Source organism: Bombyx mori, chromosome 13 (genome assembly GCF_030269925.1).
Source record: "Bombyx mori chromosome 13, ASM3026992v2".
NCBI classification, from domain to species: domain Eukaryota; kingdom Metazoa; phylum Arthropoda; class Insecta; order Lepidoptera; family Bombycidae; genus Bombyx; species Bombyx mori.
In genome coordinates, this window is record NC_085119.1 from 3,366,041 (window position 1) to 3,390,330 (window position 24,290).

At 38.8% G+C, this 24,290-nt stretch overlaps 2 protein-coding genes and 1 long non-coding RNA gene across 3 annotated transcripts in view; 1 reads left to right on the top strand and 2 right to left on the bottom strand.

Moving 5' to 3' along the window:
- Nucleotides 1-559: 559 nt before the first annotated feature.
- LOC134199953 (uncharacterized) lies at nucleotides 560-5,633 on the bottom strand. Its single transcript, XR_009974649.1, has 2 exons — nucleotides 1,705-5,633; nucleotides 560-1,423 (listed from the first exon to the last, which is right to left on the bottom strand). It is a non-coding gene; the product is annotated as an uncharacterized LOC134199953 (long non-coding RNA).
- A 1,480-nt stretch (nucleotides 5,634-7,113) lies between these two features.
- On the top strand, nucleotides 7,114-23,107 carry LOC101745768 (uncharacterized). The gene is made up of 7 exons (XM_021349054.3): nucleotides 7,114-7,275; nucleotides 14,140-14,333; nucleotides 17,717-17,873; nucleotides 18,806-18,971; nucleotides 19,699-19,886; nucleotides 20,759-20,941; nucleotides 22,193-23,107. The coding sequence occupies exons 1-7, from the start codon at nucleotides 7,114-7,116 to the stop codon at nucleotides 22,382-22,384; spliced, it is 1,242 nt and encodes a 413-aa protein (XP_021204729.1). The 3' UTR covers nucleotides 22,385-23,107.
- Nucleotides 23,095-24,290, bottom strand: part of LOC101744511 (nose resistant to fluoxetine protein 6) — a 52,982-nt gene continuing 51,786 nt past the window's right edge. Inside the window, exons 11-12 of the mRNA XM_038014915.2 lie at nucleotides 24,111-24,207; nucleotides 23,095-23,288 (exon numbers count right to left, since the gene is read on the bottom strand). Coding sequence (XP_037870843.1) covers nucleotides 23,257-23,288; nucleotides 24,111-24,207 — 129 coding nt within the window. The 3' untranslated portion in view covers nucleotides 23,095-23,256. The remainder of the gene's footprint in view (nucleotides 23,289-24,110; nucleotides 24,208-24,290) is intronic.

Consider the following 24,290-nt stretch of genomic DNA (forward strand, 5'->3'; position numbering starts at 1 on the left):
CAGCTTATAATCTTTTTTGAAAAAAATTAGGGATCCTTGCTAAAACTCCAATGATGTAACCCAAAGTGTAAAAAAATTACCTAACATATTCTTTACATCGCGTGCCCTGCGAAAACTATTGATGATAGAATAAAATAATGTACTACTACTTTGTAGAACACATTAATAGTTATGCCGCAACAAGTGTACTTTTATTTAAAAAAATAAAACAACGTCAAATATCGTTGAAATTTTGGTTAAAGATCCGAGCGGAGCCAGAGCGGGCCGCTATAGTTAAATAAAAAGATTTATACATAGGCATAATAACGTAAGAAAAAATAACACCTATATAGTTGTATTTAGTGCATATTAGAATTTGATAGATATAATCCCCAATTCAGAGTATAAAATAGATAGAGTCACTAAAGTATCCGGTGGTAGGTTCAGCGAAGCACTGCTCTTGCTGGGATGGATGGTAGCAGAGTCTCTCAGGTTGAGCCCCGTGAGTTCGCTTATCAATCCGGTGAAACCAAAATAGCCGCAGGAGGATATTGGTCATTAGATAAAAAAAAAAAAACGGTTTTTGTATTTAAATCTACTTTTTATTATGACAGAACGACTTTTTGACAAATTGATTTAAGCATTACCCCGTTTTAAATGTTCCTAAATATAAACCATTATACGTAAAATAATTCGAGCATTATTCAAGAGAGTCCCGACAGCTTATCTTTTGGTAGTTTACGGGTGTTTTTGTGGTGTAATAAGGAGTCGTCTGTTCGAGATATAAATGTTCTAATTTATTTACACTCGTGTTAGACAGAATCGAGGTTCAGCAGTTATCGGAGCCCATAGACTGCACGATTTGATTGTCGTCGCTCACCTTCAGAAGTATTAAGTCGAATGCCAATTGTATTATACAACGGTTTTCCAAACTGGAACGCGCGATTCTTCGCGATCGGAATAGGCAAGACGTGGGTACCAGTGGAGCAATATTCTCTAACCCAATAAAATACACTTATAGTTAGAATCAGTAACAATTTCGTCTAAAACCCCTGATATGCTTAATAAATATCCTTTTTTTTATTTATTGCCTTTGTAGGCAGAGCATACGGCTGCCCACCTGATGGTTAGTGGTCATCGTTGCTCATGGACGTCAGAAATGTCAGCGGTAGAGCTAAGCCACTGCCTACCTTTATCCTATCTGTATTTCGGTGACCGGTCGCGATGTTACATTTTTTTCCTACCTATTCTAGTAACCTCGACGGGGTTATTCTAGATTCTAGTATTCTAGATTCTAGGATCTTCTCAGTGGGTCGCGTTTCCGATCCGGTGGTAGATTCTGCGAAGCACTGCTCTTGCTAGGGCCAGTGCTAGCATCACATCCGGTTTGAGTCCCGTGAACTAACCTACACGTCAAGGTGAATCCTCCTCCTAAGAATTCCTCCTAGGAAACAAAGTCCGAGTTAAATACAAAATAAAAAACTAATATGACAAGCTTTCCAGGTAGTGATTATCAGAACAATTAAGTAAGCGCTAAGTATAACTTTTCCAAGAAAAAGGGTTAAGTTATCCTAAGAAGGCACATTGCAGGCAAATCACTCAAAAGCAGTCTTAGTACTCTTTAGTAAAGATCATATTGCAATACAGATATTTCGGATTCCACCCTAGTGTGTGATGTGTCTTGTTTTAACTTGATATTTTATAACTTATAAAACATTTACTTACTGTAAACTTGGAATTTATGCTTGGAGATTTCGACTGTTTAAATGTTCGTTGTAAGACGAAGGATTTTTATACATTAGATCTGAATTATTTGTTTTTAATTTAGTTAAATTACACATTTTAAAATTTTAGTGGTTTTATCGTAGTAATATGTCTTTAAATTAAATTTTGAATATAAAATAGCAAATGCGGCCAAAAATAATGAAATGTACATATTTTAAAACTTAGTATCTTTTTTATTGACAAAGACTAAATGCGGTTAAATAGTAAAAACACAGTAACTATTAAACACGAAATGACATTAAGAATTTACAACAAAAGAGGTTATCCAACGTTATTTTGTAACAGTTAAAACTATTATTTAATCTGTGTCATTGAGTAAAAAGCTCTGATGTTATGCGGAAGGCGTAGATTGCAAATCGAAACAGCCGAATTAAGGTTTTTGATTTGTTGTAAATTTTAAAACTAGAACATTACGACATGTTTATGGCTTATTGTACGCAGGAATATAAAAAGATATTTCACCAAGACGAATAATTTCGAAGATACTCCATAACTTATTTTTTTACTTAATTATTTCTCCGTCATTATAAAATATAAAGGGCAACACCAAGTAATGCAAAATAAAATTAAACAATGTAAAAATATTATGTCATATTGCTAAATCGATCACTTCTAGACAGCGAGTTAAAGGAAAAAAATAATAATTGATTGTTTGAAATGAATTAATTGATTGATTCAAAACAGGTCGTTTGTTTTTTTAAATCATTCGAGTTTTAAGCAAAAGTGGATTGAGACTTGAATAAAATGAACATAACGTGTGTTTGTAGACGAATGACATTTTTTTAAATATTTTTGAGTATTTTAATTCATTACTGACACGTTCAATAAAATAATTATTGTTTATTTATTTAATTTGGTGTAAACGAACCTTAGTATTTCGGGTATTTTCGTTTTCATAAGGTCTAACCCAGAACTATTAAACTATGGTATAAAACATTTATGGGAGTTTTAATTTAATTGTTTCAATTGTTTATTCTTTTTTATTTTCCGAGCAGGCAAACGAGTATACCGCCCACTTGATGGTAAGTTGTTACCGTTACTCATGGACGTCAGCAATGCCAGGGGCAGAGCCAAGCCGCTGCCTACCGGGCCAAGCCGCTGCCTACCTTGATCTTAGATCTGTCTTGGTATATAATGTCGTACAGTAGATAATATCTGGGGCTTGTTATTAAATAGTTTTGAGATTAAGGTTTTAGAAGCGCACAAAGGTCCCGGACCGAATTTGAAGTCTTAAATCTTCTTTGATCTTTATTCATTTTTGTTTTGAGGTCTAAAGTATATAGATGATATAATGAGCATTGTTTTATGTAATAGATTTTGTGTCGTTTTCGAAAACGATCTAAAGTTAAATCTTGATATTCATTTCAGCCATCAGTAAAATTTAATTCAGTGCTTATTGGATATTTTATTACGCGAAAAATTGTAGACAAAGTAATACCTAGTTGTAAATCATGAGGGAGTAATATTATTGCGTTAAGAATTGGCAAAAAACTCATTAATATTGAACCGAGATAGCTTAGTGATTGACTAAGCTCGTGGGAAATTTATAATTACTGCATATTCTTTGTATCCGTGATATGATGTAGACGTAACTGGGTTTGTTTCACAATTTAAAACAATGGATCTTTTCATGCGTTTATATTCCAGTAAAAAGATCAGAAAATGCAGTTCAGTTTTGGTGTGAATTTCACAAGTTTTTATATAGAATTACTCGGATTATTGATGAAAACAATTCGGATTTCGCAATTTGTTTTAATAATTTGTGAATCTATTTTGGTCTGTGCAAAAAATACGCCTTAATCTTAATTAACACATTAATTACAGTCGTTATCTGACGTCTTAAAAATATCCGAGCGATCCATGGTTATAATTTAATTAGCAATTTCTTGGTAATCCTCCTCCTCAAATCGTTTCATCAATAAAGAGGATTGTGACTTCGCAATGCAAAGCGCTACAGCAAACTCCTTCTCTTGCTACGATGTTTGGCCTGTAGAGCTCGAGACCAATTGGCATTCTGAGTTCTTCGGCCACTTGGTCTGACCAATTTCTTCTTCTTTCCCGACGTCTTTTGCCGTCTATATAACTAGTACTTCTGTACTTTTCCAGATTATCTGCACTTCGGCGCGCTTTGCTGTCGTAGTACCAAGTTTGTGGCGATTGAAAACTTGAGTTGTCTTAGAATGCATACCTTAGTATTTCAAGCCATTTAGGAGATGCCAAGCAGCCAACGCCTTATCGCATTACCGACAGCATTTTCATAAAGTGGCGGTATTATGTAAAATTCAATTCGTTAACATTCCAGACTCTTTGTTTTTGCGGTCAAGTCGCGCAGAACCTGTTTTCAAGGTTGAATAATAGAGTATTTGTATATAATTGGAGAATCCAGAGGATGGCAGTGATTTATTGCAGCAGACGATTTATTGTTACTTCACCAGTTTCTATAGAAGCATGCTTGTGAAAATCTGAACTTAGTTTCACGTAACAGCAGTAACTGGGTTAAGATAGAATTGTTTCGACACGAGCCGCGCCCGACGGCGAGTCTTATCGAACGGTAACTGTACACCGTTACTCCGGCTTATTGTCGTCGATAATTCTTCGCAGTTGACCATTAAGTACTTTTAGTGAATTATATTATTTCCGGCATGTTTTGTTCTTTGTGATTTATAACTGCTATATTCACATACATTAATGTAGTTTTGACTTTTTTAGGGTCGCGTAACCCTACCGATATATATAACAACCGATACCAATAATATTGTATCACACATTGTATCTTCTTAAAATTATAAGCAATGATGGGATTGCACTACGCCACGAGTTGTTGCCGCCGATGTTTGATTTTTGCAAGTTATCTTGCAATATTGCATAATCAGGCGGTGGTGATGCGTAAGAGAGGAGGTTCTTCTCTATCAGCACCAACCTGTTGCCATGAGCTGGGGACCAGGATGGGTTTCTCGTTTCAATCCTGGTCCTTTAAGTATATTAAGTCCATATGTTGCTCTGGGCACCTGTGAGGGGGACTCAAGAAGATGACGTTTGATACGCGGCTCACGAAAGAGCAACTGGATGGCGGATGACCACACTGCCCATCGAGGTATCCCGGGGTGTCTGTGAGTGACGAGATTTGTATCGCCCATCGACTGAGAGACTTAGTGGCGCCAACAACCGTCTTTTAGTGTCCGTTAGAAGCAGAGTAGTGGAGAAACATGTACTCTGCGTGAAAAGAGTGGTCTTGCTTCCAGCCTTTTTTTCCGCTCTGATGGCCGAACGTCCTTCTACTCCTAGCCTGCCTCTGATGAGTTCTGTTTTATCGAAGGCTCGGACGCGAGTTTTTGCGCGACAGGAGGTTCAAGTCTGTTCAAATCGCCTCCCATCCCCCTCTCAACGCAGGAGTCCGACTATTTCCTCTCACCTAAAAAAAGGGCTTGCTAACGGATAATAGCAGTAAATTTGAATGTAATTGTTAACTCAAATCGCATACCCATATAATTAATAGTCGGACAGACTATGCATCATGTAAAATACCGTAAACAATAATTTGTTCTGAATAATTTTCAACTTAATGTATTTATTTTATACACGTTGTTCGTTGCGAATATTTACGCAAGTAAGAGGTGTAAATGTGTGTGTGGAAAGGTGCTCGTATGCTTATCTTTACATATTAAATTATCGTATTGCCAGAATTCTGTCTGAAAGTGGGTAGTTGTGATATAATAGTGACAGAATTATTTCACAATGAATCCTAGATTCGGCTGTTGTAGAAGTTGTAAAATTCTGTCTTCCGATCTTCGGGTGATCGACTACGAATAAACTAATTGCTGGACTCTTTGTGTTTTTAGAGTTACATTAGACCATCCATTTTTCAGAAATAAGAAAACAAAAAAAAAAAATTAATAACTTATCCTACCTAAGCTTTATGACGACCGAATTAGATTGTATATTATTAAAATAAAATAAATAAAAAAATATTCAACATAAATGAAAGTACATACTTGTTGAACGTCAAAAAGAAATACCGCCAATTCACAAAAACTAGCCTCCGTCCTGAGAAGAACTGGCAAGAAACTCAGCGGGCATGTCTTTCATTTTTAAATATTAGATTTTTTTTTAATATTAATTTTCACAATGAGTTTTTTTTTATTTATTTCTATTGCTTATATGGGTGGACGAGCTCACAGCCCACCCGGTGTTAAGTGGTTACTGGAGCCCATAGACATCTACAACGTAAACGCGCCACCCACCTCGAAATATAAGTTCTAAGGTCTCAGTATAGTTACAACCACGGTTACAACGGCTACCCCACCCTTCGAACCGAAACGCACTACTGCTTCACGGCGGAAATAGGCGGGGTGGTGGTACCTACCCGTGCGGACTCCCAAGAGGTCCTACCACCAGTGATTACGCAAATTATAATTTTGCGGGTTTGATTTTTATTACACGATGTTATTCCTTCACCGCGGAAGTCAATCGTGAACATTTGTTGAGTACGTATTTCATTAGAAAAATTGGTACCCGCCTGCGGGATTCGAACACCGGTGCATCGCTACACACGAATGCACCGGACGTCTTATCCTTTAGGCCACGACGACAAAAGTAGTATTATAATGTAACAATTATTGCAATATTGAAATGGCCGCAGCGAGCTCATTCCCAATTTGTGCAATCTTCTAGATAATCATTGACATTATAGTAAGCTTTATTGCACAGATGTTCTTTAATAATTCCGTTTAATTCCAAGTTATTGTACGTCCGACTGCAGTCACATTTTTGTTTTTATATTCTATTTCAATTACGTGCGAACGTGTTAGCAGAGCTCAGGAGAATTTGCTGACACTAGCCTCTAGCAAAATCAGTGCTTCGCTATCGTCCAATAGGAATCGCAACCATATCTGTTTTTAACATGTTGTAACTAATAGCAGTGTAAGCTATTTCGTAAAATACTCTCGTAAATCATATCAGTTACATCAATCTACACAATTAATTTTCGTTTGCAGTAAAAGTTAACACGCCACCTACGAGTTTACGGAACTAAATGTTAAAACATCGCATCACTCGTGAAGTTGAACGCACGAACGGCTGCGTCCAAGTCAAACAATATTTAATTTTGAATCATTGAACATTCTAAATTAAAACAACAAAAAAAAAAAACTTTGTAATTTCGTATCGATAGGCAATCTAACGTAACCGTACGTGTAACAAAACACAATTGTGTAAGTTAATTTATGATTGACACATTAAAAAAATAATCAAAAACAGAACTGCAAGTGGAAATCGGTGAGAAATAAAATGAATATTAAATTAGGTATGCGCAATATAATAAAGTGCTCGTGATTCACAAGTGTGTGCAAAATGGCGACCTGGATTTGGTTGGCGGCATTGTTCTGTGGGACGCACGCCGCAGTGCTACCACCACCGTGGGCGGACGTCAGAAGGAATCCCTGTGCCGCTCATCCGAGAGGCTGGCTTATGTTATACTGGCCGATCGATGGAAAATGCTATACAATTTATCAGGTCTGTATGTTCTGTATTCCGAAAACAAATTGCTACAACTCAGATTTCTTTTATTTATTTATTGTATAGATGGGTGGACGTATTCACAGCCCACCTGGTGTTAAATGGTTACCGGAATCCGTAGACACCTACAACGTAAATACCACCCCCCACCTTAAGATATGAGTTCTTAGGCCTCAGTATAGTTACAACGGCTGCCCCACCCTTCAAACCGAAACGCATTACTGCTTCACGACAGATATAGGCCGGATGGTGGTATCTACCCGTGCGGACTCACGCGAGGTCCTAAGACCACCAGATCAATTATTAATACGCTTTTCTTATCTTTGTATTGTATGAATTTATTGTGTAACGTTATTTATGGATACAATGTTATAATTGTATAAAATTGTATGTAACGGAATCATTAAATGTTATTTTCTCTGACTTCGAAACGTTCGATTAACTTGAATATTTGCATCAAGGATTCAATTGAATCTATCATTAATTCATTTCATTTGATTGAATTTATTCATTCAATTCATTCAATGAAATGAAAAATCAATAACTTTGTAACTCTGCTCTGATATCACGACTACTATGAACGGGATAAATATAATAAAAAAGTAGAAATTAATTGTTAGTTCGGTTAAGTGGGGCTAACTGCTAAAATACTATTTATTCGTCATCACAACTTTAATGCCATTATCAATGGATTTCAAAATAACTACTTTAAATGCTAGCAGATGCCTATCCATTAAGTACATGTATTTTCTACATGGATACCAACTTTCAAGTTAATCGGATGCATGGTTCAGTAGTTAAAACGGAAAATCTGTAAAAAACCACTGTAAATTTATATATTAGTATAGATATACAAGTTAGTGGCGCCCAGCATCGAACCAGATATTAGTTATTGGCGATATTACGTACAAGCAATGTGTGTCATTTCCGCAATTGCCAAGAAAGATATATTGATAAAATTAAATAAGCTGCAATAGTTTCGGATGGCGACCGAGTGACCTCTAGCGGTATGCTTAATAAGAAATACGAAATCATAATAACGAGTAACCGTTAACCTTTCTAAGAAATGATTCCTATGAAACTGTAATGTTAATTATAATCTGAAGGTTAATGTTCTGTGAGCAACTCGAAGAAATTAATTACCATCAGACTTAAACCGGTATCCGATAGGCGTGCTTATTGTACGTGATTCAAGATCGACTCAAGTGCTTCGTAATTAATGTATCATCTAATGTTCTAATAAATTAGGCGACTTGAAAATTATAGGTATAGTTTTACATGTCGTGAATGATTGGTAACAAACGGGTTAAAGCCGATGGATTTTGGCGGGCCCCCCGGTTCGTTGATCGAGGGAACCGGTGGTCGTGTCGCTGGCGGCCGTCGGTCCAGCGTCTGGGGGCGGCGGGATGGATGTAGTATGCTCTGCGTCAACCCTGTCATAATGTCCCCAACTGGGTTCCAGCCCGGTCAGCGGTCGGGCGCAGGCTGTGTTTTGAGCCCATAGACATCTACAACGTAAATGCGCCACCCACCTTGAGATATAAGTTCTAAGGTCTCAGTATAGTTACAACGGCTTTTGTGTGGCAGTTTTTGGTAAGGTTCAACTGATCTGGTGATTTTCTCCTGTAAAAAAAAGCCGATGGATTTCAAGGCGTGATGAAGATTGCTTTAAATTGTTTAAAATTGGCGTATTCCATTGACAGTATTCCCAACTCGAGGTCGAGGGTGATGCTGGTTTCTTTAATCATAATTGATTCCCGCTATGCAGCATCCAATTCGGGGTATTTCTTGAGTGAGATCATTCTTTTGTGAAACAGTTTTAAAAGGAATTCTGAATGATAGCAGATACTTATTTATGCACCCAATAATGTTTATGTTCATGAGTGATAATTCAGTATCAGATTGGCTGTGCTTGTCGTTTACTTGGGAAGAAAAAAAAAACTTTCGGCAAAATCTGGAAATTTTGATTCCTTTATTAGCATAGTGACCGAGTAAAGTTGTTTTACATTCATTTTGAAAATAGTAAAAATGTAGTAGAAAAAGATTGGATAGATTTATTTTTTGTGTTATTCAACAAAAACTGTACAAGGATATTTATCAAAATTATAAAATGAAAAAGTTAAACAATATCGTTTAGATTCCTATACAGGGTATTAAAATTGCATATTATGAGATTTTGATCTGTTCAAAATATAAACTTTCTAGCTGATCAGGAAGTCTATAAAAAGTCCGTGTAAAAAGCATTTAAATTTTACTTGAATGCAGTTTTTATTGTTGTTACATTTTAGTAGATGTTGCCTCTTCTATATGTGTTTGAAGATGCTTGCAGTGGCTCAAGCAATAAATACCTTCTCGGCCATTACTTAATATGAATAGAGACGAATAAACTATTCCGTGGGAATACTAGCCGACGTATGTCACGTATTACGTAACTTGCTCAGAACCAACTATAGTTAACATGCACTATGCGTTTTGGGAACTTTACTGTGGAATTTGACAAGGTCAATAACATTTACTATTTTCGTTTGGTTTTGTTAGAATACAATTTAAAGAAGATTATAATAAGTACATATATAGATCTTAGATACAATATACAGATATGTACAGAATACTAGTGAAACCTAGTCACGTTTCGCTTACTATTGCTAATTGTATGAAAACATAGATTTCTTGAAACTGCTCGCGCGACAAAATTTTATTTATTGCTTATTTGCGTGGACGAGCTCACAGCCCACCTGATGTTAAGTGGTTACAGGAGCCCATAGACATCTACAACGTAAATGCTGCCACCCACCTTGAGACATGAGTTGTAAGGTCTCACTTTTAACAGTACAACGGCTGCTCCGCCCTTCAAACCGAAACGCATTACTGCTTCACGGCAGAAATAGGCAGAGTGTTGGTACCTACCCGTGCGGACTCACAAGACTACCACCAGTAAAAACTACCAGTTACGCTTTGGTAGAGCTATGATAGACACGTTTCGTGGAGTGCCAAAAACATTCGTACCAAGTTTCGTCACAATCGGATGCAAGGTTTAGGAGTTTCGCATTGAGGAGAAATGTACAAAAAAAAAAACTTTAAAACCAACGATAAATTGAGAAGAGCAGCGTGAAGACGGAAAAGAAACTCGGATTAACTTCCGGCTCAAAAAAACAGCAGTGTATATAAAGAAAAACCAGGAACCCCAACATCCCAGTCCAGAGAGAAAGGGAGCCCACAGCCCGAGTAGAGGGGGCTGGTCTTTATTCCCTACCTATTCGCTGGTAGCATAAGAGGCTATTTCAGCTACGCCCGGATGGGTAGGTGAGCTCACGAACTCAACCCGAGAGAATTTGGTAACACTAGCCCTAGCAAGAGCAGTGCGTCGCAAAATCTACCACCGGAACGAAATCGCAATTTACTGAGAAGATCCGGCGAGAAACTCAGTGGACTTGTTAGTCTGAGGACCGAACCATGCCAAATAAGGGGTCGCAAGGACCCGATGAGAATTTTAAATTAATTTTCAATTTGAAATTATCTGTTTATTGACATTATGACTTAAGTTTCCATAGTTAATCTTACTAATTGATCAGAGCTTCAAATATAGATCTTAAAGTGATCCTAACAAAATCGACTTTGCTTATTATTACGTTATTTCGTATAAGTCGCATCTCACTAATGGCGTTAGAGAAAGCGGTTTTACTACATCATCTAGATGTTGGTGCTTCCACCAGAAATGCTGCTACATCTGCTTGATTTACTTCCTGGTATGCCTGTTAATCATCCGACATCTTATGTAGATGTGGCTTACGTAATTTCCTACTAAATAGATTGGTACTCTTTTGCACTAGATGGGTGGATGATCCCACCACCCGTTTGGTGGGTACCGGAGCTTATAGATATCACAACGTGAATGTTAAGAGATAAAGTCGAAATACCTTCTTCGGTTTTCGCGAGTCGTAGAAAAAAAATTATAAATTAATTTTTACGGTTTAATCTCACATGTTTCTGATAGTAGTTATATTATTGTTTTCCTCTCGAATACCTTATAATTTTGATAGTCACGGTCAATCGTAAGCTGAAAAATTAGTTTTAATTAAGTTAAAAATTCTTATTGTGTTCTTTCTATTAAAGAAGCGCCCGACTGTGGCATTAAAATATCCCCGCGGCCCCCAATACGCCCTACAAGTAAAACTATATAGTGTTAAGACTAAAAACATACGCATAAAATCCTCCTGTTTTGCGTTTTTTAAACATGATCGATTTTTACATCGACAGTGTCAATTAGATCGTTAGGTCACGGTCATTGACGAGTGCACGCCGATGCAACGTAACCCGTCGAACCAGTATGCAATTTTGTTAACAATTCCAAACCAATCAATTCACATCGACGCGTGTTATAACAGTGCCAAAGTGAGCGCTAGCTTATCCGAGATTTTAGCAGCTTTACTTTTGTAATAGAAGTGATGGAAAACGTAGCTATTGCATATCTTCCGAAATATTGAGTTGAATTTTTTTCACCGCTTACTATTGGTTAATAAGCAATGTATTTATTTGTAAAAACAAATTGGTGAAACAACAAATTAAAGATAGAAAGACATATTATACAGTTTTTTTCCTACCTATGTTGATAGCTTTGAGAGGCTATTTCAGTTTCGCCCTAACATGTAGGTGACCTCACGGGGCTCAAACCCGAGTGGTGCTAACACTGGCCCTAGCAAGAGCAGTGCTTCGCAAAATCTACCACCGGATTGGCAACGTGACCCACTGAGAAGATCCGGTGAGAAACTCAGTGGGCTGTGTCTGTGGGTTAATTCGCTCGTCGAGCCCTTCGTCGCAAGCGATGGGTTCGACGAGAACGATGACCGGATTATACAGATAATAAACACCCAGACAAAGTGCAAATAAACCTGTTCATTACACGAATGTTTGGCCTATGTGGGAATCGAACCCACGACCCTCGGCACAACAGTCAGGGCCGCTAACTATTGCACCACCGATTTAGAGAACCGTTTCCAGTGAACTTTTTTTTTGTGGGACCCCTGATCTGGCTCTGGAATGAATTTTTGTTCCAGGTGCTTCCAGGGACTATTACAGGTTCTCCTTTGAACGAGCTTTAATAAAAGTCCACCTTTTTTTTCCTACCTATGCTGATAAGCGTTGAGAGGCTATTTCAGCGTAACCTTAACTAGTAGGTGAGCTGACGGGGCTCAAACCTGAGAGTCTACCACGGCAATAGCTTAACTTCGTCTCTGGTTTTACTGACCTAATTTTGCGTCGGTGACCATTCATCATCAGGTGTCTGACGTTCGTTTGTTTAACTTTTCTTTGTTTAAAATCATTTTTGTGGCCAGTATCGTTGGGTATAAGACATGCGATCACAACGACCGTGGTCTCAAGACTGAAGAAGGATTAAACGGTTATTTGTTTGAAGTTTCCTGTAAATGAGAAAACGCTGTTCTTGTTGACTGGTAATAAACCGCTGACATTGAGCCGAGCACAATAGTACTATGCAAATGTACTGGAGTCCATCAGAAGCGTAATTTGGGGCAAGGCGGCACATGAGGTCATCGGTTCAAAACTTACTTACCAGAATGTGTCTAGTATTTAATATTATTAAAGGTACCTAGTCCGTTGTGTGTCCATTTAGGGATTGTTGCGCAATGAAATAGGAAAAAGTGATCTGGGAAAAAAAGGATGCTTACTTATTAGTGAATTTGACATTGTCAATGATTTCAGGGTTGCGGCTCTGAATGAGGCGTTTTCCTACCCAGCATCATAATAAATAAAGTTACAGTACGTTAATACGAAAAAAACTCATAAGTTAAAAAGTTTTTCAAAGAATCCCAGGTCGCATTCGTAATAAAAAAAATTGAAGCTTAATTTTACTCGCACTTAAGGTAAGGGAAATTGTAAAAAGTGTAAAATCAAATCTTAGCATTGATTTAAGCAAATTTAAAACTTATCTTGTTGCAAATTGGAGTGTGATGTGTTGCAGTGATCTTAAATTTGTTTTTATTCGCTTCTTATTGCATTAGACACTCATCTAAAAAGCTCATTTATTCTAATGTCCCCACAGATCTACTTAGTTTTAATGACTTAGTTCATGGATATCACAAAGTTAATTCCCGTTACACACTTTGCGACACGATGCCGAAGTTTCAATAGCTAACGACCCACTAAACTATTCTTGAATATCACAAGATCTCTCAACAAAGGTTGAGATTGGTGTGCAGAGGAAAAAAAAATACAATGAATATTCATGTGAGAATAACAAGTTCGAAATTCAAACGTTATATTATTGTTTTTTTTTATTGTTAGCGATTTTATGGCCAGATTGTGTAGTTGATATGTTTAAGTATATAATCTGCGCTGCCGTTTTAATTGGTTGATTGACTTAAAGGTCTCGCTACCAGACCTCAAAATAAAATGAAAAATCCCGTTTTGGCGCTAAAACGCATGAATAACGAATGTCAAAATCTTATTTTGAACGTTAGAGACAGATAATAACATTGAAATGAGAAATTAGAGGTACAAGACGGCCGATTATCATACTGGTGTAGAATGTATTGCGAACAAGCACGGGTATGTATATCACCCCGTATAATGCGTTTCGGTTGGAAGGGTTGGTTAGGAACGGGGCAGTCACTGTACTATAGTATAAAACTAGGCACTTAGAATTCATGTCGTAATAAGGGTGACGATATTTACATTGTTGATGTCTATTATCTCTGGTCACCACTTAACAACAGGGAAGCCGTGAGCTCGTTTTATCTAAGAAACTAATTAAAAGAGATGATGCATAATCTCATAGACGAATCAAGGGTGGGCTGACCAAGAATTGTGGTATTTATTAAATAACAATAGGCTTTTGTTTTTCAGAAAGGTCACCCGTGTCCCGAGACTCAAGAACTCAGTCCCGGTCGCTGGGGCGGAAGGACTATAGCAGAATGCAAGTGTCCGCCTGGGACGGCCCAGCTGCCGCATACAACGACATGCCACAAGCTATTCGAACGAGGTCCTTGCAGAGCCGGCGAGTACTTCGCGCCGGTCGAGGAGTCCTTCAACAAGCGAGGGTAGGTAAGCATCACGACGAATATGCTGCTATTGAATTCTATTTGGTACTAGCTGACCCGGCAGACTTCGTAGTGCCTCAATCGATAAATAAAAGACCTAAACTTTTGTATAAAATAAACATAAAACAAACAAAAGGAATCCGTCCGACGGGGGACACATCACAGCAAAGGAAAAACAAAATTTTTATTTTTAATAATTAATTCCGAACATTTTCATAATATCTACCTACCTTTACTACCTTACCTACTTTATCTACCTTTTAAACCTTCTCTGGACTTCCACAAATAATTCAAGACCAAAATAAGCCAAATCGGTCCAGCCGTTCTCGAGTTTTAGCGAGACTAACGAACAGCAATTCATTTTTATATATACCTATATAAGAATGCCAATTTATTTTATTTTGTTTAACGCTACTTTTTTACAATAGCAAAAAAATGTTAACCGATTAGTGTTAGGCAAACGAAGATACGTAAAAGCATCTTTCTGCCTCGGGACCTAAGATTGAAATTTCATTGCTGTGTTTAATTCAAACTGATGTCCATCTTTTCAAACTAAAACGCGTAATCGGTTCGCGGTAGGTATGAGCAGGGTAGTGGTACGAATGTAACTTGTGGGATTTGTATTTTATTGCTTCCAGTGTTCTATACAAATGGGTCCGCGTGGGCAGGTACCACCACCGTGCCTATTTCTACCGTGATTAATGCGTTTCGGCTTGAAGGGTGGGGCAGCCGTTGTAACTATACTGAGATCTTAGAACTTATATCTCAAGGTGTGTGGCGCATTTACGTTGTAGATGTCTATGGGTTCCAGTAACCACTTAACACCAGGAGGACTTTGAGCTCGTCCACCCATAAAAAAATGCGTGAAATTATCTTATGCGTTTCGTAGGCAAAAATGTAAATTCGCAGAGTTACGAACATCGATTTCGGTTTTAAGGTTAAGAGTCTGCGATTACCTAAACATGATGTTTATATGAATATATTTACATATAAATTGCGGATTTTCATTTATTATTTATTATATGTGTCGATATGAGCTATAATTAAAAATAAAAATGTTCAACGATAGTCTCGTTTGAAAGCTAAATCAATTTGCATAGTCGGTTTCGGATTTACGAGATGCTTTGTGTGGACTATGAACATCTTTATCGCGTGTTACGTTGTAAGCAGCTTACATGTTTTGGTATCAATAAAAAAACAACAACAGCCCGGGGTCCCACCCGTTTTGTGCGGGGAGAGACCCAGACGTGGGGTGGCGTACTTTGCACGCTCACCCGCAGTAGGAAGCCGGGTGATGGTAGACCGCGTTCCCCCGACCGCTCTGGGGGAAGGTGTAACGCGGCGCCATCAAGGCGGGCTCTCGGCCCGCTGAACGAGGGAACCGGTGGTCGTGTCGCTGGCGGCCGCTGGTCCGGCGTCCGTGGGACGGTGGGATGGATGTAATGTGCTTTGCGTCAACCCTCGTCTGAGCGGCAGGAGTTTTTAGTGAGGTTCAACTCCCACATACCCCACCTGACGCGCGGGTGGGGATCCGGCGATTTTCTCCTGTGGCAAAAAAAAAACCATTAATACTGTACTGATTGCTGTTTCGTTAGTCTGTGGCGATATTCGTGTAGGAAATATTCGAACAACAAAATTGTTAAAACTGGGTCGAAACTTGAGTTTGAGTGGTATGCGTGTCATGACCGTCGCATCCTTTTGGATCGAGAAAGCATTAAGCCTCACTTCCGTTTTCCTTTTTCGATTAGATTGTATTTTCCTTAAGTAAGTATAAATTATGGCAGTTGTTTTCCTGCTTAGACCAGTCAACGAGCTCATCTTGTGTTATGAGTCCACTGGCATAAATTGAAGGGTGGGGCAGCCGGTGTAACTATACTTGAGACCTTAGAACTTGTATCTCAAGGTGGGTGGTGCATTTACGTTGTGGATGTCTATGGGCTCCAGTAACCACTTAACACCAGGTGGGCTGTGAGCTCATCCACCCATCAAAGCAATAAAAAAAAAACCTCATTTTTGTGTACTGAATCAAACGCATATCGTCAATAATAATATCATAGTAACTGTCACTTCAAGTTCTTAGTTTGATTATAATAAATCATCTGTATGTTTAAAAATTATTGTTAGTTTTAGTTAATAATAATTATTGTAGTAGATTTTCAAAAGAAATAACTATCTGATTTCAAAAGTAAACGAAATATAGTAAAATGAAAATCGGTTGATAAATAAAGAAGTAGACGGTATTTAGCCATTTTGTTTTTGTCTATTAATAATTAAAATAGAGAAACACAGTTCACGCGATGTTAGAGGCGTTCAAAACATGATTACAAAAGTCAGGTCTCGTCTGTATTGGTACAACGATTATCGTTGTTTCACCGCAAAAACAGGCAAATGCCTTACACTCAGTGCTAAAGTTAGAAATTTGGGACTTTGAAATCATTCGGTAATAATTAACTGTAGTTCGAAGCTGCGTAACTGAATGCTCGTATTCATTCCATTCATCATCGTTATCAGCCTTTATCTGCCCACTGCTGAACATAGGCCTTCCCCAATGCCTTCCACAGAATGCGGTCCTCCGCCTTCCGCATCGCTGAGGAATGTACTGTAATGTTATTTGTTTTATTACTGGCGGTAGGACCTCTTGTGAGTCCGCGCGGGTAGGTACTACCACCCCGCCTATTTCTGCCGTGAAGCAGTAATGCGTTTTGGTTTGCAGGGTGGGGCAGCCGTAGTAACTATACTTGAGACCTTAGAACTTATCTCAAGGTGGGTGGCGCATCTACGTTGTAGATGTATATGGGCTCCAGATCATCCAACCATCTAAGCAATAAAAAAAAATATCCAACGACTTCCCGCCGTGTGCACTAAGTCGTCGGTCCAGCTGGTTGGAGGACACCCCACGCTCCTGGTACCCATCCGTGGCCTCCATTCGAGGACTTTCCTACTCCACCTTGCGTCGCTGGCTCGACAGATGTGACCGGCCCATTGCCACTTTAGGCTGCTAACTTTGAGAGCTGTCGTCGACTTTGGCTCTCCGTCGAATTTCTTCGTTCCGGATTTTGAAATACCGAGCATAGCTCTCTCCATCGACCGCTGTGCGAATATCCATTCGAAATATTTATATTAATTATCCTTAAATCTTATATTTTTTTAGCCGATTGTACGTTGTATATTCTTCGATTATTGTGATTGGTAGACAGTAGACATAATTGACAATACTTTTAAGGTTTAATGTCGTGTTTTGTTATTGTTATACCACGTCGTTCTTGTAACATCATCACGAAAACTGTAAACTAATCGAGACGACGCTTCGGAAATAAAAGCGTAATATATTAAATCGTAAAAGTATTTTTAATTATTAATGTACATATATTTATATGTTCCAGTGAACGTCAAGGTATGTGCGTGAGGCCGCAGCAGTGCGCTGACGAAACCTTGCTGTACTGGCCCGCTGATGGGAAGTGCTACTACAGGCTCAGTCAGGGCCCTTGTTACCCAGGTGCCATATTGGATATCGGAGACGATGGACTGGCGAACTGTACGGTGAGTTTCTGCATTGGGTAATTACGTAAACGACTGGTTTGTTAAGACTAGAATTGGCGATGAATGTAATGAAATGTTATTTGTTTTATTACTGACGGTAGGACCTCTTGTGAGTCCGCGCGGGTAGGTACCACCACCCTGCCTATTTCTGCCGTGAAGCAGTAATGCGTTTCGGTTTGAAGGGTGGGGCAGCCGTTGTATTGATAAACAAAACATGTTTTCATATAGTTGCACCCAATGACTTCCCTGAATAGGTTAATGTAAAACGTGTGTTGAATTAAATTTATTTAAAGTGCACGAATTTCATTATTAATCATTATTAATGCTAACAAGAATTTTCGATTAGATTACACTGCAAAAACGTGCTTCAAATGTGTTAATATGACAAATAACGTTAAGACGCTATTGTAATGACCTCTTTGTTCGACGACTCTGTTTTTTTTTTAATGCTTACATAGCTGGACGAGCTCACAGCCCACGTGGTGTTAAGTGGTTACTGGAGCCCATAGAAATCTACAACTTAAATGCGCCACCCACCTTGAGATATAGACCTTAGAGCTTAGTTATAGTTACATCTAAAAATTCAAGAAATTTTAAAAACAGTTTTTGGTTTTTTTACTTGATTTTTTTTCCATTACCTATCCTGATAGCCTTGAGGCTATTTCAGCTTCTCCTTGACGTGTAGGTGAGCTCACGGGGCTCTAACCGGCAGTGTTGTTAACGCGGAAACGCGACCCACTGAGAAGATCCGGCGAGAAACTCAGTAGGCTGTGTCTATGGGTTAATTCGCTCGTTGAGACCTTCGTCGCAAGCGACGGGCTTGGCGAGAACGGGGACCATTGCTTGACGTACTTAAAATCACCCTCAATGGATTGGGAGTGAAATCCTTAAAGAAACAATAATTTTTGAATGTTATTTTATTGAAATTCCAGTGTGATCCGGATAGTAGAAACTTCTGGCCGCTAGACGGAGGTTGCTATGCGCATTTCACCCGGGGACCCTGTGACAAGGGCCTGTTGTATCTGCCGGGACCAAGATGTGGCTGCGAGAGCCATATGCCGCATTATCACAACGAGACCGGGGGGTGTTATGAACTGGGTACGTAAAATGCCAGTAGGCTATGTATGTAAAGGAGGAGGTCGTTACAAAAGCTTCAACAATTATAAACTACCTTAAGTTTTTCATTTTTAACTGGTGGTAGGACCTCTAGTGAGTCCGCACGGGTAGGTACCACCACCCTGCCGTACGCAATGGAAACCAATTAAAAACAGAAGAAATGCAAAGTGTGTCCGGTGGAAAATCTAAGACGAAACGTTTTTGGTTTTTTTATTGTATTTATGGATGGACGAGCTCACGGCCCACCTGATGTTAAGTGGTTACCGGAGCCCATAGACATCTACAACGTAAATGCTGCCACTCACCTTGAGACATGAATTGTAAGATCTCAATTTTGACAGTACAACGGCTGCCCCATCCTTCAAACCGAAACGCATTACTGCTTCACGGCAGAAATAGGCAGAGTGTTGGCACCTACTCGTGCGGACTCACAAGATGCCTACCACTAGTAATTACGCAAATTGTAATTTTGCGGGTTTGATTTTTACTACACGATGTTATTCCTTCACCGTGGAAGTCAATCGTGAACATTTGTTAAGTACGTATTTTGTTAGAAACCGGACTTTTTAACTTTCAGGCCACGAGGATTTTATCACACACGTTTTTGTCCGACATGGGAACCCACAAACCTCAGCATCTACAATACACACAACAGCCCTACAACACCACTGAGTCAGTCCTTTAAAGGTGCTTTCTAATGGTTCTTCAGATTCCGTCGGCCCGTGTCCTCGAGGCCACACCTTCAGGATAACACAAGTGACAGCCCAAGGATCTAAAGCGGAGTGTAAATGTAAATCGTTCCACGCCAGAGCCGCTGACGGAGCTTGCTATAGACTCTACACCAGGGGACCTTGCGAACAGGATGAAATGATAGCGCGAGGGGGGCGATGTATCAAGGTAATAAATACTGTTACGCGCTGGGGTTCGGGATAAATATGGGTGAAAATTCTATCGAGGTAGAAATTAAAACTGTATTAGCACTTAGAACACTTAGCGAACACTTCAAGGTTCTCAACTCACTTATTCCGCTTCGCTTCTGGTGATCCGTTCGCTGTTTCGCTTCGAGTAGTTCAGATTACTAGCGCTTTTATAGTTTATACGATATCCCTAGATTTATCGAGAACATTCTTGGTAAGTCGAGTAGCTTCGATGTGTGTTTCTGCTATCTGACAATAGATGGCGTTGTACTACTCGATTTTGCTAGTACCTTTGATATTCGTTTCTGCTATTCGGCGATAAATTGCGTTACCCTTACCGGCGTGACAATATGATAATACGATAGTCTGATATTCGAATAGGAGTTGCTTGGCAATGTTGTTGCTCTGGAGCAATTGTGACAATTAACTGCTAAGTGGGTATGCTCATATATGTATTTACTATATGATATATGTCCTCTTCGTGCCTCTATGTATTTTTATCGGTTTGATAGGTTGACTAACTCAGAGATTACCTAGTGTTGGATGGTTGCTGAAGCCCACAGACATCATCAAAGTGACGCATTACTGTTTCTCGACAGAAATAGGCAGAGTGGTGGTACCTACCTGAGCGGGTTTACAAGACGACCCAGACCAGCAGTGATAGATTTTGTGACAGTTATTATTTTCGGTTTGAATACAGGCGCCATACAATAGAATTGTCGTTATAACTCATGATGCCATCATCATTACAAGTGATGGCGACAGTCACAACGTGACGTCCATTGGATCCACTACCTATCCAACCTCGGCCGGATTCATCGTGTCTCCCAACATGCACAACGTACATTGCAGGTTCCGTGTGCGAGAGGTCGTCTGTACGTCCCAGAGAGGCGTCGATGCTACCGGCCCGGCACGCCCGAGCCGTGTCCGGTCGGGGAGGTCGTCGCGTTCGACTTCGACGCCAGACCAGCGCTGGACGGGCTCAGTCATAACGGAGTTTGCGTCTGCGGCAGCGGGTCTTGTAATAGAAAAGAAGTATGTCTCTATTGTTACTTGTAGGCAGACGATCATATGGTATATAAAATTCTCCGTTTGTCAACCGTTGTTATTATAGTAGTTATTGACGATCTTCAGTCTTCTCCCTCATATATGTAATACAAAAAAAAAGCAGTAAAAAAATAGAAAACATGTTATTCAATAAATAAATTTAAATCTTGATGCGTCAGTGATTAAGGTCTAGAAAAAGAAAAGTGATTGGTTACTGGTCGCCCATGGACATCAGCACTGACAGGAGCAGAGCCAAACCGCTGCCTGCCGCTGAGTACTCTCCGCAAAAAATTACATACTTATCGTCCAATTTGGTGAAAACCATCGATATACGAACGGTAATTTTGATTACTTACCACATGAACCTACTTTATCCTGCTCCTACCACTATTAGATCTAGTCTTATCTATTTTTTTTGTCCTCTTAGTCGGCAGCTCTATGGCTTAAAAGAAATATCGATTACAAAGTGACCGTTCGTGAAATAAATATTGTGCTTTACAATCTTAACACGATAAAACTGTAAACAAATCGAATAGTAAACGTTTAATATGAGGCGCAATGTAAGACGGTTATATAAGAAGCAGGGCACGGGGGGCAGGGATCAACGCCCTCGGGTGATGCGGGCGGGGGGCGTGTGTTAGCTACATACGCTTTCGATTGCCGGCTCATGAAATGAATGAAATACTTATGGCTGTGAAATTTTCTACATTAACAAAAATAATCCCGCAAAATTATGATTTGCGTAATTACTGGTGGTAGGACCTCTTGGGAGTCCGCACGGGTAGGCACCACCGCCCTGCCTATTTCTGCCGTGAAGCAGTAATGCGTTTCGGTTTGAAGGGTGAGCCAGCCGTTGTAACTATACTTGAGACCTTAGAACTTATATCTCAAGGTGGGTGGCGCATTTACGTCGTAGATGTCTATGGGCTCCAGTAACCACTTAACACTAGGTAGGCTGTAAGCTCGTCCACCCATCTAAGCAATAAAAAAGAATTGCTTGCCTATTTCTGCCGTGAAGCAATAATGCGTTTCGGATTGAACGGCGCGGCAGCCGTTGTCTTTTAAAAACTGAGGCATTAGAGCTCATATCATAAGGTCAGGCGACATTTACGTTGTCTATGTCTAAGGGCTGTGTAATCTCTTAAAATTAGGTGGGCCGTGAGCTCGTCTATATGATTAAATCCATAAATATCTGGTCCTTAATCCTTATAAGATTAGGGAATTTATATTGTGCTTCAGGTCGAAGCGTGTACCGCCCGCAAAGGGACCGCTGCGTATGGCGGCGCTTGTCACATTCTCAACACTCAAGGTCCCTGCCCGGACGGATCCTGGCTCGTCAAGGAAGGAACCGGGAAAGTCAAGTGTCAATGTCGCCCTGGTCGCGTCCCTCCGGAGTGTAACGGAGACATCGACCCTCAAGCTAAGAGCTGACACGCATCGAGGATGAGGTGTGCGAATTGATCTCCAATTTAACATTTAAGTTTGAGCACAAAAATTAGGCTGAACTGGAAAAGGTTTGATCGAATTTATCAAATTCGAAAATTTCTACTTTTCGTAGTTATGCCCTTTTCCACAATAGGGCGCAATATGTGACTTCTTATATTTAAAATGTACCGGCTTCAAAGCTTAATTTTTCACTCGGTTGGTTTTCAGGATCGCGTTTTTAAAATTTTCGCGTTTTGAAACAATTATGAAAACTGACTTTGGAGTGACCATTATGAATAGAACTAGAATAGTTTTTTAGTGAATTTTATTATTGATAATCTAGTGAAGATTTTCATATGACTATTTTGAGTACTTCATTAATTTGCCATAACGGATTTATTGTATTTGTTTGATTTTTAAAATATGAGGGTAGATTGAGCTCTTGTGTTATTCTGTCAGAAAGGGGCCGTTTGGTTATAATGGCCGTGTATTTATAGCATTTCACTCTTGAAGAGGCACACGCATAGATGGAACATTTTCCCTTGCCTTTTGCCGAACATTTACCTTAAGAGACTACGCAATTTGTGTACTTAATATTGTTAATTAACATTCCATAAAATAGACATGTGATTTTAGTAGAGTATTTATTATTATTTTTATTATTAAAGAAAACGAGAATATTAAAATAGATAAGTAAATAAAATAAACGACAAATATATAAAAAAAAAATGTTTTATTTAAATCACTCGTTTCATTATAATTACATCCTTAAACATTAAAAGTATAAAAGTAGTCAAAGTTACGAACTAATTAGATACGTGATGCTTTTTGGCTTATCTCCTACATTGTAATACAGTTCTTGTGTGTCTCATTTAGTCTCAATTTTCTTTTAATTTCGTCTGTGATTTCCCTGTAAAAGAAGACATGGTATATATAAGTAAGAATGAATAAATAAACCGTCAAATATTGTGATGTCGCGACGTGTACTGCCGTCTTGGGACTCAAACATGACTCAATTGACTCACAACGTCTGATAAATAGTTGACACTAAATTTGTTTAGTTATGTGCATAATTAAAGGATTTGTTGAAAAATCCAAGAGAGGTTTAATGATTTGATAAAACATTCACAGAAACCATCTATGAAATATAAAAAAAGATTTCTATCATAGTTGTGGAAGGGAAAAAAGATATAAATAACGTATAAGTTTTTTTTTTTTTTCTGTAACTTTAGATGTGCAGATTAAATCACTAGATTTCAAAGCTACTTCGACACATGATAAAGACAATTTAATCTTCACAATTTACGTTTTTATTGTTACATAAAAACATATAATTTAAAAAAAGAGATATTTTTTGTAGTGATTCTGGTCATAACATTGGCCCAGAGCAATCAACTTATACTGTCATCGACTTTGAACAAGTTTACAAATGAATGAATTGAAGTGATTCAAAAATATATTTGTTTTATTGTTTAGATAGATGGCCGAGCTCACGGCCCTCCTGATATTAAGTGGTTACAGGAGCCCATGGACATCTAAAACGTAAACGCGACACCCACCTTGTGACGAGTTCTTAGGTCTCAGTTTTTACAGTACACAGTTTTTTACGTTGAAAGTGTTCGATAAGTAAATATAAGGACAGATATACAAATTAAGCAGTCTCTATCGCCCTAAGGATATTTAAAGGTAGGACTTGAAAAAGAAAAGTGGAGAACCTATACTAAATACTTACCGAAATATATCCTGTAAACTTGATTGAAGGGCATTTCGATGGCCACTGTCGTCATTATGGATATCGCAAAGATTGCGAACATCTCCGGTATGTGGAACTGCAAGGGTAAATATTTGAAGATATAAGTGGATAAAGGGGTTAAGTACCATTTTTTAAGATTTTTGACTTTTTACATTAAAT

Bases quoted from the DNA above. Each gene is read 5' to 3' on its own strand.
- LOC101745768 (XM_021349054.3), top strand. From the start codon at position 7,114: ATGGCGACCTGGATTTGGTTGGCGGCATTGTTCTGTGGGACGCACGCC. The intron at 7,276-14,139 runs GTCTGTATGTTC...TTTGTTTTTCAG, and splicing joins AATGCTATACAATTTATCAG to AAAGGTCACCCGTGTCCCGA. The intron at 14,334-17,716 runs GTAGGTAAGCAT...TATATGTTCCAG, and splicing joins GAGTCCTTCAACAAGCGAGG to TGAACGTCAAGGTATGTGCG.